At 42.2% G+C, this 21,110-nt stretch overlaps 1 protein-coding gene across 2 annotated transcripts in view; it reads left to right on the top strand.

Moving 5' to 3' along the window:
- The window catches only part of PPP1R1A (protein phosphatase 1 regulatory inhibitor subunit 1A), a 246,035-nt gene extending 232,860 nt beyond the window's left edge, over positions 1-13,175 (top strand). For both annotated transcript variants that reach the window (XM_088469306.1, XM_088469305.1), the window contains 2 exons: positions 4,208-4,314; positions 12,321-13,175. In XM_088469306.1, coding sequence (XP_088325432.1) covers positions 4,208-4,299 — 92 coding nt within the window. In that variant the 3' untranslated portion in view covers positions 4,300-4,314; positions 12,321-13,175. The remainder of the gene's footprint in view (positions 1-4,207; positions 4,315-12,320) is intronic.
- Positions 13,176-21,110: the final 7,935 nt, after the last annotated feature.

The raw sequence follows: 21,110 nt of genomic DNA, 5'->3' as shown, positions 1-21,110 counted from the left end.
TAGGTTAGCCGGAGGAGGCGGAACTGGTTCCGTCTCCTCCGGCCCACTTTAACCCCGATGGGTGTGGGGGCCCTTCACGTGTGGGGGCCCAGGGACGACCGCTCCTGTTGCCCCCCTGGTAATCCGGCCCTGCACATGGGTTATGTGGTAAAACCCCCGAAAACTGCATTTTCGTGGGCTTTACTCTTCCTCTTTAGTACATCCCGTCTATTGTCAGATAGCTCGTGTACTTATGTAAACAGCCCAAGATGTGAGCAACAATTCACATATATATATATATATATATAACTGCATACTGATCATGTATATAAGGTAATTAGGCAGTCCTCACCATGATTGTGAAGAAATTAAATGCTTTTGATCATTAGCCTAAAACCTTTCAACATCGTATATATTTGTTCGTCGGGAGGATTGCCACCTAGCAACATCTGGTGGGTGGATGAGCAAGCCTCCCGAATATAGCTGAAACAAGGTAAAGTGAAAAATATTTTCACTTACTTAGCTTCTCCCTACAGGAGAGAGGGGCCAAGCATCTGCTCGCTGAGCTAATGGCCATGTGACTGCTAGACCCCCCTCTCAGGTATTTTTCTACTGAGGTAAAAGTCACTGCCAAAAGCAACCTCTGTTCAAGAAATAGAAATAAAGTGGTCTCTTCCTGCTAGCAGTGATTCTTTCTTATTTAGTGGTCTATTCATCATCACTTAATTTCTACAAAAGCAGGAGAAAAATGTATATTTTCACCTGCAATTGTAAAAATTAAGTATTCATCAAGAAGGTAAAGCAGGAGATATCACAGATATCTCCTGCTTACCTTTCTTTTGCGGAATGGCCTGCTATCCCCATACACTAGTATGGGGACAGAATTCATCAAGCTCAGAAAATACAATATTTTTCAAGCTCGAGTGCGGTAGCATTCACCATCTTCAGATGGCGAGTGCTCCCTCACCAGGCTCGCAACCCACTTCTTCCCTATGGAAAGGAGTCCCAGGTTACGAAGAGTGATCCTTTGGAATTTCTCCGCCCCTGTCCGGCTCCTTTCACCAGACGGCGGGACTCTTGTGCGCATGCGTGACCTGAAGCCGCTCGCGGGGACAGCTGATTTTTCTATTATCAGCTGTCTCCGCGCCAGAGCAATGATGAATTGCTCTGGCGTTCACTGCGAGTTAGAATGTTAATTATCGGGGTCCGTTTGGACCATGATAATTAACATTATGAATAGACCCCATAAAACTGTTAATTAAGATGTAAAAATATATTTTTCTGTCAAGTACCTCACCGCCTGAGATACAAATCACTGCCAAAAGACACCTCTCCCTCTAGAGCCTATTCAGAGATGCCAGTTCAGGCAACAATATAACAGCCCCTGCAATTGCCCAAAGGTGGCAAAATATGAGGTGCAAAAGTGAATGTGGAACAAAGTTCACACAGGGATGCCTGTACAGGCACAAATGGATCCTTCTCTGAAATTGTCCCAAGGCGTCAAAGCATGAGGTGCAAAAGTGAATATGGTGGAAAATTCAGAGATGCCTGTTTAGGCACAAATGGATCATTGCCCGGAGGTGGCAAAACATGAAGTGCAAAAGTGAATGTGGAGAAAAATTCACACAGGGATACGTGTTCAGGCACAAATGGAAATTGCCTCAAGGCAGCTAAGCATGAGGTGCAAAAGTGAATGTGGAGGAAACACTCAGGGATGCCTGTTGAGGCAAAAATTAATCCTATCCTGAAATTGCCCGGAGGTGGCAATGCACCAGTGTCCGCACCAGACACATTTCTAGTGCCCGTAGCTGGCACCATTAGGACACCCATTTAAGACAGAAGGGGTCCCAAAACAGTGCTCCACTATTAAACTCTCCTGAGCATGTACACAGTCAAGTCACATTATTATGTCCACCTCCTACATTTGACGTCGGCAGCGCGTAGCCCATGAAGTACGTCACATGCCATGCGCTGACTTGGTGGGTATATAAGGTCTGCGATGGCCTGTCTGCACACATATCACTCGTTGCTGTCATGGGTAAAAGGGGCTAGGGGGAGGGAGGGTTAGTGTTAGGCACCACCGGGGGGAACTTAGGGTTAGGCACCCCCCCAGGGGACTTAGGTTTAGGCAGCGGGGAAGGGGGTGGTTAGGGTTAGGCACTTAGAGGGGGGATTAGGGTTAGGCACTTGGGGGGGAAGTTAGGGTTAGGCACCCCTAAGGAGGGTTAGGGGGGGTTAGGTTAGGTTAGTAGATACCTATCCACGATCGGGATTTCCAGCGCTGTCGGGCTTCCGCTGCTTCTAACTCTGCTCTTGTCGGGCTGCCGCTGACGGGAATCGAAACGCCATGCGGCCGGCGGTATTTCATACCCATTCCCCCCATTTAATACTGGTTTATCCTCTCTGACCATCCAGGGTATTGTTTCTTCTAATCAGTAAGATGTGCAAAGGGCCCAAAATTCCTCTTGAACTCTCCAAAGACTGCTTAAAGGGTACAGGTTGCCACTGTGCAAATGGAGAACGACAAACTACATTAATGGGCTAATAAAAAGACTCAAGATTGTCTTCTTTTACAGTAGTCCTTATCATTACCTCATTGAGGTCATGCAAGGACCAGGTATTTTACCATGATTAGAGAATTTAATGCATGGCATGGTACTACTAATACAGCTAGAACAGCTTCTCTCCTTCCTTGACTTTCTGGCTACTAAATAGGAAGCAGGCCTTGCATCAGCCACCATCTGCTATTATGGTTCTGCTATTGTTTTTTTAGCAACAAGGCTAACTGAAGACATATTTTACCATCACTTACTCAGAGGAGTCCTTTCCTACCCAGCGCTATTAATCCACAGTATTCTAGTACTTGGAATATAGAACCTGTTCTAACTGTCTAAGCTGCCTTGGACACAAGTTTTGAGAGTGTCCTTCTATTGAGAAAATTTGCATTATTACTAGATTTAGCCTTGGGGGCCAGGGGTGCTGGGCTAACCTTAATTTATATTACCAATCCAAACCACCCTCCTTTGAAAATCATATAGTTAAGTTTGATGTGATCAAAGATTTCACAAATCCAGCTTTTCATTTGGTAACTCACCTCATAATTGAAACATACTGCTCCACTAAAAGGTGAAGCTTTGCAGTTAATTATTACTTGCGGTAAGCCCCTTTAATGGACACTCCTTCTGGGATGCTGCCACCTCGGCAGCAAAAGTTATGATCCTACATTCCATAATGCACACCACTCATTGATTCTCTGAGCATATGTTTGACAAGCATTATTGGAGACCAACTGATCTTCCAAGCAACCACCAGGTATGTGGTAGTCTGCCCACCAGCTGTTGCTAGGTGGCAAGCCTACCGATGAACAAACAGTAGTTTGCAGGGATCTATGACCTGCAAACTTTCATTGTTCTTGGGAATAGGATTGCCTTCTAGCAACCGCACCCACCCTACCACCCTTTACCTTGCTAGGTCTGTTTGTTGCTCTGTCCAGATTTGCTTCAGGAGATTAATGCCTTTATTCTTTTCTCCTGGATGTGCCAGGGGAGCATGAGAAAACACAGCCATCAACTGCTAGAGATATCAAATGATTCTCTCTGTCTTACCATTTGGTTGTCCAATTTATGATCAAGCGCCATCTGTTCTTTCCCTTTTTCAAGCCATGTAGGCCTATAGTTGTACCTAGCCTGTGGATGCTCTTCACATTGTTATGATTATATCATTACTTCATTGCATCAATTGAAACTATGTTTTTGATATAAGTTCAGTAAACAGTTTAACTTGAAACAATTCATGTCAGTGTCTTCTTTCCTTGTGTTTGAAGTAATAAACCTTCCTTCATTATCCAAGTCTAGGCTTGGGTTTGCCATCAGTAGGCTACTGAAAAATCTACCTGAGGGCAGGCTCGAGCGGTCACATGACCATTAGCTCAGAGAGCAGATGCCTAGTCCCGCCCTCCTGTGTAGGGACAAGCTAAGTAAGTGATTTTTTTTTTTTCACTCTACCATGTTCTAGCGATATTTTGGGAGTTTGCACATCCACCCACTAGCTGTTGCTAGGTGGCAATCCTATTACCTAAAACAAAGAAAGTTTGTAGGTCATAAATTCCTGCAAACTATTGTTTTGTATGCTTTATACTGTATATGATATCTGCATGATATATTTTTTTCCACAATGCTATATTGTACACAGGTCCAGAGGTTATTCATGTTCATCCTTTTTACTGTAGGTATGTGTGTTAGGCAAACAAACACAGACATCAAGGAGACAAAGGAAAAAGAACAACACAGCAGCCACATACCAACTGCACAAGACAAATAGGTCTCAAAACAACAGGTGAGTCTTTCCTAGCACAAAGAAATACAAGTTGTTTTGACAAATGGGTTGTTCATCTCATTGTTTGAAAAGCTGATCCCTAATTTTGAGAGATAAAATGGAGAATTAGCTTCTAAGTATCATTTATCTAGCACAGTCTATAAAATGACAGAAACTGCTGTGAGCAACTTCTCCACTTTATCTCTCGCTAAGGTTTGATACATCTCTCACTTGGTCTGTAACACATTTAAAAATAGGGATAGGGCATTGCAGGCCGGAGAGGGCAACTTTGATTAATTGTATGCCGTAGTAGTATCCTTTCTAGTGGGCCAGACAACCCTGGCAAAGTGAAGGACTCAACTAAAATTTCTACTCAGTTGCATTGTGATATCATGACATTGAGTGCACAGCACCTCTGGGCCACAACATCATGGAGGCTGCATGACTGAGCCTGGAGTCAGGAGCTCAGACCAAAAGGCATGACTAGAGTAATTTACAGAGAGCCGTCCCTGATATCTAGTGGCTGGGTTAAAATTTGTGGTTGGCTGAGCTATGCAGGGCCCTCCTATCTCGATCAGTGCTGCTGACCTAACGGTAGAAGCTACCCTAACCTCTCCTCAAATTTCTCTTAAGTCTCTTAAGTCACTATCAAAAGAAGCAATGAGCAGTTAACGAAAAGGAACTATATAACTGTTACGAATCCCGAAGCCTGCTCTGTGTAAACCCCCTAAAACCCAGGCTAGCAAAGTCTTCTGCCAATAACAACCGCCTGTTGTTCCCTTAGAACTATGAGACATTCACAGGTACTTAGGCAGCCGCCTGGTCTTATAACTTGGGATAATAGAGGTTCAAACGGAAATACAAAGGGATTAAATGGAGAGAGGAATGACAGGAACAGAAACCGGTATCAAGAAGACTTGAGAGTCGAGGATACAATTTGGTGTGCAGATGGTGTGGTTTAGCAACGTGAACCGGTGGCTGAGCTGGAGGTACAGGTGATGTTGCTTTGAGAGCCGATGAGGTGGCTGATGAACCAATGGTGTGGCTTGGAACCAGTTGTAGAAGAAAGCAATCAATTGATGCAGCTTTGGTAGCCGATGGTGCGGCTTGGAGCCGGTTGTAAAAGACAGTACTCAATTGATGCGGATTTGGGAGCCGATGGTACGGCCTGAAGCCGGTTGAAGAAGAAAGAGCGTAATAGATGAGGCTTTGAGAGCCGATGGTGCGACTTGGAGCCGGTTGCAGAAGAAAGAAAATAATTGATGAGGCTTTGAGAGCCGGTATGCAATTTAGTGTACAAGTTCGTGTACAATTCTGTGTACTACAGATTTGAGAGCCGGCACGTAATTTAGGGGTAAATTTACTAAAGTGACAGTTTTTAGAAGTGAGTTTAAAAAGTGATGTTGCCCATAGCAACCAATCAGATTCTGGCTATTATCTTCCAGAAGGTGCTAGTTAAATGTTAAGTAGAATCTGATTGGTTGCTATGGGCAACATCACTTTTTAAACTCACTTCTGAAAACTCTCACTTTAGTAAATTTACCCCTTAGTGTACAAGTTTGTGTACAATTTTGTGTACAATTCTGTGTACTACGCTTTGAGAGCTGTACCAGCTCTCAAAGCCGTACCGCAATTTAGTGTACAGGTTTGTGTACAACTTCAGGTACTTCGGCTTTGAGTGCCGGTACGCAACATGGTGTACTAATTAGTGTACAAGTTAGAGTTCTGCGATACTGAGCTGGTGGCAGCATGGAAGCTGCTAGTGCAGCCAGAGAGCGATTGGAGAGACTAGTGATCTGGTGGCAGCAGGGAAGCTGCTGGTGCGGCCAGAGAGCCGTAGGAGAGACAGGTGAGCCGGTGGCAGCACGGAAGCAGTGCCATGGATAGCATGTGACGCCCTGAGGCGTACCGATTGCCTAGCAACTGAGGAAACCGAAACAACAGCGTCATGCTACGGTGAACTTCTGGAGGGAGACAAGTTGTGACCGCGACTTGTAACAATAACCCATTAAATAAAGCTGTCAACTGTAGTGATATCTAGTTAACTCCTATTACTGCTTGGAACCAGTGAGCTGGTATAATCACTACAGAATGATAGTAACATACTATCCATTGTCAGTGTTCCTAGTAATGCACTGACATCTTAATGTGTACAGGATAAACCTTTATCAATAATTTACAATAAAGTTATGTTTATTATGCTTATAAATTATAATTACTTAAATTATTTGTTATTGGTTTGTGGTCATTACCTTGCAAAATTCTCATCTCATCTTAGTCTTTCCCTGTTCTCTTTTTAAAGATGCATATTTTTCGTGTTTGGTGTAAAGATCTACATTGAAAAGATAGAAAATGTCTAGATAGACCCCACATGGTAGACAATCAATAGGTTGACAGGGACAAAAGGTCCACAGGGAACCCTAATCTTCACCCTAACACTAGCCTTCCCCTTGGTGCCTATCCCTAACCCTGCTTCCTGTTGCCTAACCCTAATGCTCCGGTAAGTGCCTAACCCTAAAAGAAAAAAAAGTCGGCAATTTCAGTGTCGACCTTTGACTCTGTCAACCTTTTGTATCAGCCTATTTTCATCCATGTCAACATGTGTGTTGACATGTAGTCCCTGTCAACTTTTTGTTCCTGTCGACCTATTGACTGTCTACCATGTGGTGTCTATCTAGACTTTTTGGCCCGTATTTGTCACGACCAGAGTTTCTCGGCATGGTGGTTGACGGGTATTACCTATGAGGTCACTATGGCGGGGGGCGTCTGGCGGTGGCGCTGGTGTTTGGTAAGGGGCGTTGGGTGTGCGTGTTTCTGTGCGGGCATGTTGTCACTTTGAGCTGGTGAGGCCTGGTGGTGCTTCCGTTCCACTCTGGCATGGGCGCCGCCATCTTGCCTCCGGTCACGTGACCTAATCGCCAAATCCTGGTTTGTCACATACTCTCTCTGGCCAGTCACGGCACAGCACTTGGTATTTAGGGAGGTTCAGAGCCTCACTTCATTGCCAGTGCAACGTGTTTCTCAGCATAGCTGAGAGAGAGTTCCCTGTGCTCACCATCTGTTCCTGTGTAACGCTACCTGCCTGCCTGCTTGTCTTCTCCTACCCCGCTGGACTACCCTGCATCCTCCATTACCTTCCCCTTGCCTGAGAACCTGAGTCTGCTGTTCACCCTGCACCCTGCCTCCACTGACATTCTGCTGGATGATCTTCCCTCAGCCTGCATTTTTCATTTCAACCACTACACCTGATTTCCCCTGCCTGTCATTAACTGGACATTTTCCTATTAACCAGAAACTCACACTGCTGGACAAGTCTTTTTCACCACCCTCACAAGACCCGGATACTGGACTGCTCCTATCTGCCACTACCTGGACTTTTACTCATTTCATTCACCTCAGTTCCCATTTGCACCTTAGTGCCATCCCTGGACTTATTTTCTCCCATTGTTCATGTCTGCCAAACCACTTATTCAAAGTTCCACGTTTTGTTTTAAATCGGCTTCTGTCTGCTTCTATCACCACCCCGGGCCCACAACAAAACCAGGACATCACAGTATCCAATTAGAGGCGAAAAGTCGGACAAGTATCTCCTGTTGGACTTTCCACCTTCTTCACCTGTTTCAGAGGCGAAAACTTTTCGTGCGCGTCCCCGTTTTTCGCCCCTTTCAATGCCTAAACACTGGAAAACGGAAAACAGCAAATTCGGAACAGGCGGAAAGTAATGTCAGAAGTGGGGAAATCAGTCTGTACCACAAAAAAAGATGCACTAACATAGGGAATCAATGTAGATGTGTACTAATAGCCCTAGTAAAAGTTTTTGGGGTACTTAAGTAGTTCAAATTCCTTCTTATTAGCGTCTTTGCAAAAGTGGTGAAGAATGGCATAAAGCAGTATTTTTTTGGTGAAAATAAGTAGTCCAGTCAAATTTGGGGTACTTGAAAATGGGTGCTAGCATATTTTAATGTTTCTAAAGTGAACTTTTAAAAAATGTCAAAAATGCACCTGCGGCATGCACCTGCCATCCCAAAAACTCCTGACCCATCCTTGCAGACCCCCAAGAAGTCTATTTCGCTAGTTTTTAAGCTTGTCCCCCCACTTTTTACTTTTTCGTCCCAAAAAAGAAAGTACTTGTTTGTGTGTTCTAACTTCTTAGGTTATTTTTTTGGCCAGATTTGTCCTTTGGGGAACTGTCCCAAGCGGTCTGGGTCGTTTCCCCACGTTTGCACCACAAAATAAAGATTTTGCACTTCTTTTCACCGGCTATTCTTTGGAGAAACTATTTTGCCTATTACATTGCATTGAGTTTCCGCTTAGGCGAATTCCGTCTGGAATTGAATTTGGAGATAAGTTCCAAACAGGCGGAAAGTGGCAATAAGCGTAACTTTTTTGCCGATTACGGCTTTTCGCTTCTAATTGAATACGGCCCTTTATTGTAGATCTATTGACTGGAACCCATGTTTTTCATAGGTTCTTAACCTATGGGTCAGGAGCCAAAAAAGTTCAATACTGTATGTTGTTTAGGTGATTTGCAATCGACATCTTTATCATGTACTACAAGCAAATATTACATTGCAATATTTTGTAGAAGAAGCAAATTTTATTAGTTAAATATTAGTTGTATCATGCGCATAGTGATCCACTGTACAATACAGAGAAAATTATTGGAATAGGAGTATATTGTGTCTCTTGTATTTCAGGCCACCATAAGTACAATGGGGACAATTTTTATGGTGCTTAATCCTTATGTTAGGAGATAACCCTCTCAGAGTACACACGTTTCAAGTAGGGATGTGCAGGCTCGGATAGGTTCGAGTTTGCACGCCGAGTTCGGATCTTTCCGTCCAAAAAAACGGAACTCAGAAAGAGGCAAAACGTCATCTTGCATGGACAAACATCATCATTCCTGGACAAAACGTCATCTTGCATGGACAAACATCATCATTCCTGGACAAAACGTCATCTTGCATGGACAAACATCATCATTCCTGGACAAAACGTCATCTTGCATGGACAAACATCATCATTCCTGGACAAAACGTCATCTTGCATGGACAAAGTCCAGGAATGATGATGTTTGTCCATACAAGATGACGTTTTGCCTCTTTCTGAGTTCCGTTTTTTTGGAGGGAAAGATCCGAACTCGGCGTGCAAACTCGAACCTATCCGAGCCTGCACATCCCTAGTTTCAAGTATTTTCTGCTAAATCAAGCGATACTGTCATAGTGTACAATACAGCTAGCCTAAACGTGGTTACATTGGAGGATATGCTGAGGGCCCTACTTACTGCAGACACTTTGTACTGGCTGCAACTGCCTTACTTTGACAACACAGGGAATAGTGGATAGTAAAATGTGAGAATGAAGTGAAATTGACTGAAAAGAGTGACTGTGACCCTGGAATGCTCTTTCCAAAGTAGCCAGAGATAGACAGATACAAACTTTTCCCATATATGCTTTGGCCCAGAGCATACAGGCAGGATGGCATTTTCTTTGTATGACAAGTGTCCCAGCCACCTGCTTATTCTTCTGTGGTGTAAATGTGCTATAAAATTCTATACTATTATAAGAGTATTAACTACTATTGGTAGCTTTAGTTGTTATAGTGTCTTATTGCTGGGATTAAGCCAGTCGCAGTTCTTACACAACCTTTCCCTTTTTACTCCTTCCCCTACTCATAAGCAAACACAGGCGGGGGGTTTACGGTTGCCTGGATCCCCCCCTCCAGAGCCCTCTCTGTGGTGACCACAATGGAAATAGCATATAATACTAAAGTTGCATGTTTTTTAAGATCCCCTCAGTGTCACAAATGAAATAATTAGCACTACATTGCCTATTGATCTTTTAAAATGTGTCAGCCAGTAATGAATATACTTGTGCACCAACTAGGAGATCTGGAAAACATGTACTGTTAGGGGTGCGCTGATATAGACCATCTATAGGGTCAATTATTAATACTGTATAATAATACACTATCCAGCAGATATCGAAGACCAATCTGTACATCTATGTCCAGGGCAGACCAAGGTGCTTTTTCTTAACCCCCAGATTCCCGAACTTGCTCAAATGATCTGGAATGGAGCCCACATCTGAAAGTAAAACATTCAGCTCAGACAGGATGGCCCTACTGCCGCATATAATAGCAGGGCTGTAACTAGGGTAGTGCGACCAGTGCCATGGCACAGCAGGGCACCGCAAGGCAGGGGGCGCTGTTTGGGCCTGTCAATTTTCCTGTTTATTATCATTCTCACTTGTAGCTTCCTCTTCTTTTTTCCCCAGCATCTCCTGGCCTCCCCTATCTCTTCCCTGGCAATTCCCCATGAGCCCATGGCCTTTTTTCAGGTGCACTATCTTATGTCCCTATTTAAAAAAATGGGAGGGAGGGGGGCATCAATGCTCTCTCTGGCACAGGGCACCAAAAAGTCTCATTACGGCTCTGTATACTGGCATGTGATTGCTGGTCCTGTATATGTCAGAACAGTACCGTCATATGACATATATTATAGCTGGTTAAGTGCTGATTATGTCCTCTTCATGGACTTGCTTTAAAATCAAGCATTTGGAAACCTCTCTATAGAAATCAAGCGTTTGCCTCTGCTATTGTTTATGTTGTTTAAGTTAAGCCTACTTTAGACCAGCTACCCAATTACATTGGCCTTGCATCTAAAAAAAACAATATAATCTGTATGCATTTGATTTGCTGTTTACATGCAATATTCCCACTACTAATATTTGCTTCTGAGTTTTATATGTTTTTGACAGAATGCAACAGAGCTTATCTTATTGATTTCAGTACGTTTGCAGTGTGTACACTGCACCATATGACGATACCTGTGTATTTGGGGGCCCTATAGATAAGTATTCTTCATGATCAACATAGTTGGAGGTTAGGAGTAAAAGTCTGTCACATTGCACCCTGCTGTTACACTGAGCACCAGGGGGTACACGCACCCCAACACACAAATTGGGGCAGATTTATCACATCTTGGATAGAGGTAAAGGGGTCTATGTACTAAGCCTTAGAGAGAGATAAAGTACCACCCAATCAGCTCCTAACTGTCATTTTCCAAACACAGTCTGTAATGTGATAGAAACCGATTGGTTGGTACTTTATCTCTTTCCACTCTCTCCATCAGGAGTTTCAATATCCACTCAGTCATTCCTAAGATGATACTAACTGCAAGGTAATTGGACAGCCGTGAGGCATTCGTTAACCCCATTGAAATGAATGGGCCATTAATATGAACGTGGGAAAAATACAGCACAACATTGGCGTAAATTATCATGTTAATCCTAGGGGTATATATACTAAAGTGCGGGTTTTTAGAAGTGGAGATGTTGCTCATAGCAACCAATCAGATTCTACTTATCATTTACCTTCTAGAATCTGATTGGTTGCTATGGGCAACATCTCCAATTCTAAAAACCCGCACTTTAGTAAATATACCCCCTAGTGTGTATCACACAGCGCTCTTCCATAGAGGTCCATGGACTTTTTTAAATGCCTTAACATGCACTGAAATGGAAACAGCAGTATAAATGAAGGTGCAGGAACACAAATGTATGCAGATGCAAGTAGGAACACAACTTGGTATGGACACATAGAATAGAACATGTTTTATTCTCACATTTGTATTAATGCTTTGTGCAAGTTGCAGTGTGTAAAAGGCAGTAAAGACAGTTGGTGACCAGCCATGGAAAAGGTATTTATTTATTGAAAAGGATGGTATTAAAGATCGATAGTTATAACAATACCTAATATTTGTAACCACTCCTCACACAGAGGCCCATTTTCAGACACATCTAGAGGGAATGAATAGTAAGCAGGCACAATAAAATGTGCTGGGCACAGCCTCTAGCGGCACTGGTGCAAAACCATTGCAATTTGCAGGGTGTATCTGGTGCAGTTTAACTCCCAGTTAATTATTGGTTTGTCATATTGTGAAGACTCCACTAGACATGGATTAGATTCACCTTTTGTCTGCTTAAGTTCCACACAACTAATCTAGTTTGCTTTTGTACATTTTTCAGTTCTACAAGTGTATCTGGAGCCAGGAAAAGAAGTTACTGTCCTCAATGCGGGTGAAAATAGGCATACAGGATCTGGAACGTCTTTTTTGGAAATCATTTCTGATGTCACATCTCTACTGCTTGGGAGGCCTGATTCTGCACTGAGGCTAGAGCAATAAATTGGAGGCCCCTCTCAAAGTACAGAATACCCAGCATTATGCCGGACACACATTACTGTCTGTCTTATTCCATTATTATTTTATGCACAGAAATTTGAAAATGGTGCTAGGCCAACCAATTGACATTTTTATCTATTTTATTCGAAAATTCATGAATAATTAATTATTTGGGACTCTAAAGTTATTCTCTGTTTAGATTTGTTTAAGGATCTCATTGATTGTGCTTCATTAACATGTTAACCTAACGGAAAGGCTCAAGACCAGAACACCTGAGGGTCTTTTTCTTACAGTACATAGTATTCCACCTTCAGACAGAATTCTCTCTGTCAGTTAGATTTGTTTATTTTGGTTACCCTTGGATACGGCAGATAAGCTGAAGTCTGTACAACAGAACTGTGCAGTAGATCTGTTGTCATAACTCGGGAAACAAAACTAAAAAATGCACAAATCTGCCTGGAGGGAGAATTATTTGAAGATGGAGATCTCTGTTAATCCCTTGGAAACAGAACACTAATTCATTTACAATTACATAATATTCTATGAATACAGCAGACTTCACTGCATCCACTCTGCCTGCCGGGGAATTGTTGATTGGAGCACCTACTGTAGTTAGATATTTCTTGTTTGTCATATACAGTATACCATAATGCCAATTTATTCATGGTAATAAAATAAAAAATGTTTCAACTGGTTTTAATTGAATGTCACCAAGTCTTTTTTGTCACACAATCTTTAAATAAAATGTACAATGCACTGCATAAAGTACATTCACAGTGCCAATGCGCCCTCTTGTGTTTTCAGGCATGTAATGCAAGGATTTAGTAAGTACAGTAATAGGCAATCGTGTGTTTAGCCACTTACTGTCATACTGTAACATTGCATCTCCTTACATTCTAAAAGTAAACCCATATATACTGTTTTGTAGGCACTTAGGGGTCAATGCATTAATAGTTGCGGTACTGCCATGATTATTATCTATCCAACTCGCAGGGGATATTTTCATTTTTAATGAAAATATCCCTGCTGTGTACCAAGGGGAACTCGCAGGGACAGTGGTTGCAGTAACTGCTGTCCCTGCAACTTATATCCCCGGCATTTAGGAGAAGTCAAAGACTTCCTAGGGGGAAGCTAACACTGCGCATGCACATATTGTCAGCTTCCGGAGCCGGCTGTGGGCTGCGAGTGAGAGATCAAAAGATCTCTCTCCTGCACCAGGAGCCTCCATAGGCGTACAGTAGTTTACACCATCTGAATATGGTGTAAACTACCAAGGCTAAACTCCGAAAAGCTTTGCTTTTTGGAGTTTAGTACATAAGGGTCAGATCGTAGTCCCATTGATAATAATGGGGACTGCGATCTGCAGCGCTAATTAGCACTTTTCCAGAAATTTCTGTAAAATCTCCTGCATTGTGCTTTTAGTACATAGGATTGATACATAAAATTATGCAGAAACTGCAGTTTCTGCATATTTTTATGTCAAAAAACGGCTTGATACAGGGGAGTTACATATTTCACAATCTGGAGTCACAACTGGAGTTCAAGATTAGAAATATCTAAAATGATAACAACTGAACTCTATAGTGGTCACCTACCATTACCATGTATTCCTCATACTAAAGGACCACTTAACACCAAAAATGTAAGTTTCAGACATGACCCATGAAGGTAAAATACAAACTGCAGCTCTGTTGAAAGGTAAAATATCGCCCCCATTACAGACAGCTGAAGCTCCTCCCATCTCTGTAAGATGTCCTCCTGAAGGGATCTGATGCAGGTAAAGGAACTGAGATTACATATTTTTGAGTTGTGGAGACATCATCCCACCTCTTTATATGAATCAGCCAATCAGTGCACAAACAGGTGCTGGACCTCCTTTACTACTTTACGCAAACGTTTCACACATATTTTAAATTTTTGGTCCTTAATAAGAATCTCAGCAAAAAATGTCAGAAATAGTAACAAAATGGAAAAGTATTGCTCAATATTACTCTTATAGACAACCCCAATAATTCATTATTTTCTCTCCTAACTGCTGGCGTCATTGGAGTCACATTCACGAGAGTACAGACATCGGAGCTTTTGTAATGTGCGCACTTTCCAGTATACAATGTCCCTAGAGGAGACAGAAGCCATGCACAAACACTTTCAGTATCTAATGGTGGGGTAGCAATGTGTGTGCATATGTCATGGGTAAAGAACTGGAAGAAGGATCCCGCTCTGTCTGTTCTATTGGAGCTACTGTATAGAGAGATCATTGTGAAGGTGTGGATGGTTTGTATAATATTCTGTCCTATGTATACATCGGTAAGTCTCCTCCAGTGCTATCTGGCACTTGCTGAGACTGAGGGAAATTCTAGAATGAAACTTGAATAATGTAAGGAATTCAAATGAAAGGATATCATTATTAGGTCAGAGTCATCCATAAATTACTCAGATGCCTCTGAGTACATTAGGTTACTATGATTCAGTGTGATCCAACACAGTGGCGTCCCTGCCTGTTGATGAACCCAGTGTGATGCCACGTGCCATGAAAAGGGCGTGGCTTCATGGCAAGGGGTGTGTCCTCATGGTAAGGGGGCAGTGCCGGCTCCCTCACTGCATCAGGAGCCGAGGGCTGCATGTAATTCTACAGTGTAGCACCCGGCTCCTGTCACTGAGGGGGAGTCTGCACTTTGGTGTCACCCCTCGGCGGGTGACATCCGGGTGTGGCCCGCACCCCCCTTGTGACGCCACTGATCCAACATGTCTTCAGGGGTCGTTTCGTCCACTGGATTTAAAGGCGCAATAGTATTAAAAACATGGCTGATTTTGTACTTCATATTATTGCTTCTTTAAACCCAGCAACTGAACACCATCGAAAACAAAGTGGCTTTGAAAAGTGTCTCTTAGTAAATATAGAGGTCTATGTAGTTAGCCTTGGAGAGAGATAAAGTGGACGGAGATAAAGTACCAACCAATCAGCTCCTGTCATTTTTCAAAAGTAGCCTGTGAAGTGACAGTTATGAGCTGATTGGTCGGTACGTTGTCTCATCCACTTTATCTGTCTTCAAGGCTTAGTACATAGACACCTTACTCCTTTATTCCCTTCAACCACTTGCATGGATGTCAGCTGTGCCAAATTCCCAGGGAGAGGCCCAGGTTTTAAAGATGTTTCCCAAGAAATGTTTGTCTCTCAGGATGTCCCTATTTTTATTATTTATTTATCAACCAACAGTTATTTTCAGGCTTTACACTGTAGCATCTGTTGCAAGAGATTGTTTAAAATAATAGGAAATAAACAAGAAACATGTTAAGGGTAATTGTGAGGTAAAGGTCACCCAGAAAGTACTATACAGTATGTGACATGTCAGAGTGTGTCCGTCCAGCAGTGCAGTGTCTAGGTAAATAATATTAAAATGTTGACAAATACCCGTTACAATTCCAGTCTATGAATATTGTGATAAGTGTATGATAGTATAACAGCACTGCCCAAAACCTTTTCTTTATATGGCAAAATTGGGAAAATGATTTGGGAATCAGCACTCCTCACCATCTAGGTATATTTTACGTGAGTATATTTAAATATGTCCTATATGGTTGAGTACTGTGCTGGATGAGAGGAGAATCAAGACAGTTCAATATTCTAATATCTAAATTGAAAATGTTGCTTGTTTTACTGTTGGATATTGTTGTGTTCGTTTGTCCCCTTTTTATTACACTAGGGGGAGCTATAGCACACTCATCTCATCAATATTTTTTTAATCCAAATTGAATGCTTTTTGTATATATTTAAACAATGAGAACCAAAAAGGGCACTTCAGAGAACTAATGCTGGGTACACACTGGCAGATATATTGGCCAATCAACTGATCGGCCAATATATCGGGTGCCAGTCGGCCAGTGTGTACCAGCGATATGTCTATGAATGACGGCCGACCACCCGTACACTTGCTGCAGAGGGACCCGCGGCCAGATGACAGGTGATGGTTGCTCAGTGTGTATGAACAACCACCATCTGCAGATATATCTGTCAGGTGTGTAGCCAGCTTTAGTCATTTCATTTTCTAAATTCAAAAAGAAAAGTTACCCAAAGTCCAGACTAAGGGCGAGATGTAATTGGGTCCAAGTTTTTTGTGTGAAACAAACTCGGACCTTCTTGTAAATTTAAAGATCAGAGTTTGTCTCACAACACCCCAAATATAATAGCCTGCAAACTTGTGAGTTGGGGGCTATTACATTATGCACATCTGGGTGAGTTTTCCCCTATGTAAACTCTGACCTTTTAAGGGAACATAGAGATGTGTCCATATACATTTATCCTCAGTGTCGTGTTACACATAACGCAGTAGCGGCGTGAAACTCAGTAGCGCTGAGCGTCTTTCCCTGCCACTCTTTACTTTAACATGTGTCTTATTCACAAAGTGATACAAAGTGATACAAATAGGATGCACAAGCAGCTTCTGTTGAGTAAAATGATATGCGGCATGTCTGTATTCTGTATTCTGTGTGAGACTGCCGTTATATCTGCATACGAAATGCTATGTTAGTGTCAGCGGCTGTGATACTGTAACATATCATATCGCATGCAGATACAGCTTGTACGTCCTTCACAAAAACACGAAGAGAAAGGTGCAGTAAGTAGTTTCGAGGGTACACTAGCGACCACAATAATATAATTTAAAAGTTATAAACTTTATTGGTATGTATAAAATGTATCAATCTTATAAATAAAAATAGGGGAAATATAAAACAAGAATGTGAAAAAATAAATAAAAAATTACTTAGTAAAGAGTATTAAAATATATGTTAAACAAAACAACTGTTGTCTGTGTCGTTCCGTTTCCGTATGTCACTTATCACAGCTATTTGCTTAATGGTAGTCACACACTGTGTTATGTCTTCATTTCATATGTTATAGCCAGAGAGTGAATTCCTTCACACAGGGAGAGATAGGTGTTGTGTAGTCTTAAGGTGCCCATACACGGGACGAATTTTTACACGATATGGACAGTTACAACAGGTTGGACAGACCAATTGTGTGAAAATAGGTGTATTTTGTGTGTTCTGCGACCCCGATGTGCGTCCCCGCCGTCCTCTAGTTGGATCACAGATCAGATGGTTTTGCAGAGAGATCTACGATCTTTTGAGTACAATGTGATACACTTCTATGTATCTTATCCTATGATCGTAATGATAAATCGTACCCCATTTGACCACATCTTCTGCAACATTTCAAGGGAAGATTTCAAGGGCAATCGTACAACTCATCTTACGAACTTTGAATCGCACCGTGTATGGGGGCCTTTAGCCCTTTATCAAAATAACCAGTCAATGCTGCCAAAGATACTATATTTCATTATTTCACATAATTATTACACTTTCTCATATCATCAGTAATGGGCTAATCATAATGGTCCTGCTACAATTATATATATATATATATATATATATATATAGCCTCTCTCTGCTAATACATCTGGAAGATGGCGTTACCCACCGCAACTAAGTCCCGGAGTGCATTGCTCTCCCGGGCTTAGTGCATATGAGAAATTTGATCAAAAGCGCATTTTCAGGGGTTGACTGCATTTCTCCCCTTCCTGCATCTCGCCCAGTATGGATTAATTTATATATTATTTAAATTCTATTCACAATAATCACCAATAATGTTATGGCAGGTTAGGGCTGCATCTGCGATATCAGTTTGCTGCTGCTGTTCAGTCCTAGCCTATTATTGTGATCAGTGCTTTAATGACAGGCTGCTCTTTCCGTGGATCTCCTTTGCGAATAGGACACATGCTAAGGGAAAAAGTTGCACGAAAAGACGCTTGGCGTTACTGAGTCACGCAACGGCATGGCGCGACTAATAGGATTGCTTAATGCACAAGGTGGCTAAATGTATATGGACACATCTGTATTTAAATCCCTTTTCCAGGGCAGCCCTCACCTCAAAGTATACAGTATGTGAGCTTATCAGGAATAATATTCCTATCCATAGTTCTACTTTATGTCTCGTGTCCTCAGCCCCCTTCCCTCCCCATTTACCCCTAAATCTTACATATAATTCCATGTTCCTTCCCTTTGGCCTATACAGTTGGGCTTTCCGTATTTCCTATTAGGGTCATATTGATTCTCCTCTTCACGAGAAGATGTGGAATGAATCTTAAAGACTAAAAAAAAATTTGTGAAGTTCACGTCTTTATAACTCTGGTCTTTCCATTTAGATCTGTTTTTCACTGTCCTTCATGTCTTATATTTTTCAGTAATGGTCGTTGCTGATATGATATATCATATACCATTGTTTATTCCTTACATCTTTACTTTATGTTAACGGTTCCAAGAATCTGATACTTTATTCTTTATTATCTTATTATTTCCATTTGGCTCATTTAAATTGTATCATCCTTATGGTTTTTATCCCTATTGAACTTTTTAACATTCCGATCTACCGGAGTTTATTCCATCTTTCCCAGGCTGGACTCTGTAGACCTTTCCATTTATTTAAACTCAGGTTGAATTGAGAAAGGATTTCAAAATGATCTATTTATTTTTCTAATTTGATCATCTCTTACCTACGTTCTTCTATTATCAATTTCATTAAGGTGAAAGAACAATTATTGATAATACTGTTCCATTCCTTAGTAAATTCCTCTGTAGCATTAGTAAAGAAGGCACGTTTATCTATCCTTAATCCCTTAGGGATAATCTGGTGGGCCGAGCTCTCCTTTATCAATGCATAAATGAGTTTATTCATGAGAGAATCAAGATCCTCATCTACAATTTCTATTGCATTGAAAGGTTCATCAAAAATTTAATTAAGTTGTAATCTTCTACTATTGCAAGACAAACATTACAGCAGGAGGCAGAGTAATAGCAAATTGGTGAAGAAAAAAATAGCAATAAAAAACAAGATATACTCTAATTGTGCAGCACAGCACATCTAAACACAATGATACCCCTTTTACACCAGAGCTAAAACCCGGGTTATTGCAGGTTTAACCCGGGGAGCTCCTTGATGTAAAAGGGGAAAGCGTTGGATTGCTGGACCGAGTGACCCGGCAATCCAACCCAGGTAACTTGCAGGGTTTAACACAGGAATAGTCCGTGAAACCCTGCAGTGTAAACGGCGCGATCCGGGTCACGGTGACCTGAATCGTGCTGCATGCCTGCCGATTGGCCAGCTGCAATGGCGCTTGGAGATGACGTCATCTCCAAGCATCCACTTCAACGCCGGAAAAGCCGGGTCTTTCCAGTGTGAATAGGAATATCCTGGGTCGGCACTGGGGAAATTCTCGGTCTGATCCGGATTGGAACCCTGTTCCAACCTCCTAGTCATACCCGGAATTTCGGTATGAAAGCTGTATAAGTGTCTCCAACACTTCAGAAAGAGCAATATAGAAAACATAGGTATGTAAAGTCATATCGGCACTAGTAAATATTATTATAGTGAATTACGCCCCTTCTTCAGATGACAGTGTCCATACAGCGATGTCCTCCATATTCCCAGGTATTCTGTAGAACAATAAAAATACAAAATCACAATAGGGTCTTATTTTAAATTAATATAACACATAAAGTGATAGACTAATTAAAAAGTAGTGTCCAAAGGCTTGTCACCACACCGAAAAAAAGATGTTGCAATCACATGAAGCGATATGAATCACTCTGCAGTGCCGGGTCAGATGGTTGGAAAATCTTTATTAAACATGGACAATAACATCACAGTTACCACCGGTGCCGATAGTTATGGCCGTTTTACAAATCATGGGAAATTAGGCATGGCCATCGGTGGTTACCATTGATGGGCCAATCGGTGATCACCATCGATGGCACACAAACCGTCTATAGTGAACCATCGATAGTTTGCAACCCCTTGATGGTCACCTCTACGGTTGGCACGCTGGGCCATTGCCAATTAAAAATGTGGGTGGGGCTTAGCAGCCACCAGGGGGCAGGGCTAAACTCCATCCTGCCACTAAAAAAAAAAAACATTGGCTCCTGCTCATCCATTGGTTCTCTGCCATAAATGGCAAAAGTAGTTGACATCAGCCAGCAACCATGTTTTGGAAACATTGATGGTTGATGGCCATCCCTAGGGGAAATTCAATTAGGTGCGATTATCTTGCACCCTCACATAAGGCAAACACTGGCAACAGCATCTTCGGGTATAAGCAAATCACACCTAACTGAACTCCCCCACATGTTTTTTTGGGACAATAATATTGCTTCAGGCTACATTATTCTGTGTATATTAGCAGTGATTTTGTATTATTATATATGTTATTCAGTGCTGTCTACGGATAGAGATGTGGAGTTCTGGTTTACACTGATTGGCTGCTTCCGGTATAAATCGTAGGTTCTCATACCTTGAGAAAGACCCAATATTGCTTGCCGGATGGGCGTTTCTATCGCTGCTACTTCCCTGGGCCTGATCAGCTCCTGTAGCATAGTTTGGACACTGGGCCTGATTCAGAGCCGGACGCTCTGACCAGAGTGCTCGCTCTGAATCAGGGCCCTCCTACCTAAAATTGGAGCGGCCTCCAGGCCGCTCGCATAGCTGTGGGTGACCACCCACAGCTTATGCGAGCGGCCAAAAAGATGGTCGCGATGGTCAAGACCATCGCGACCATCGGGCTTGCGACGAGACCCTGCGGTA

Source organism: Taudactylus pleione, unplaced genomic scaffold (assembly GCF_031769625.1).
Source record: "Taudactylus pleione unplaced genomic scaffold, aTauple2 ptg000089l, whole genome shotgun sequence".
Taxonomy (NCBI): domain Eukaryota; kingdom Metazoa; phylum Chordata; class Amphibia; order Anura; family Myobatrachidae; genus Taudactylus; species Taudactylus pleione.
This window is presented reverse-complemented; position numbering and strand designations above follow the sequence as displayed.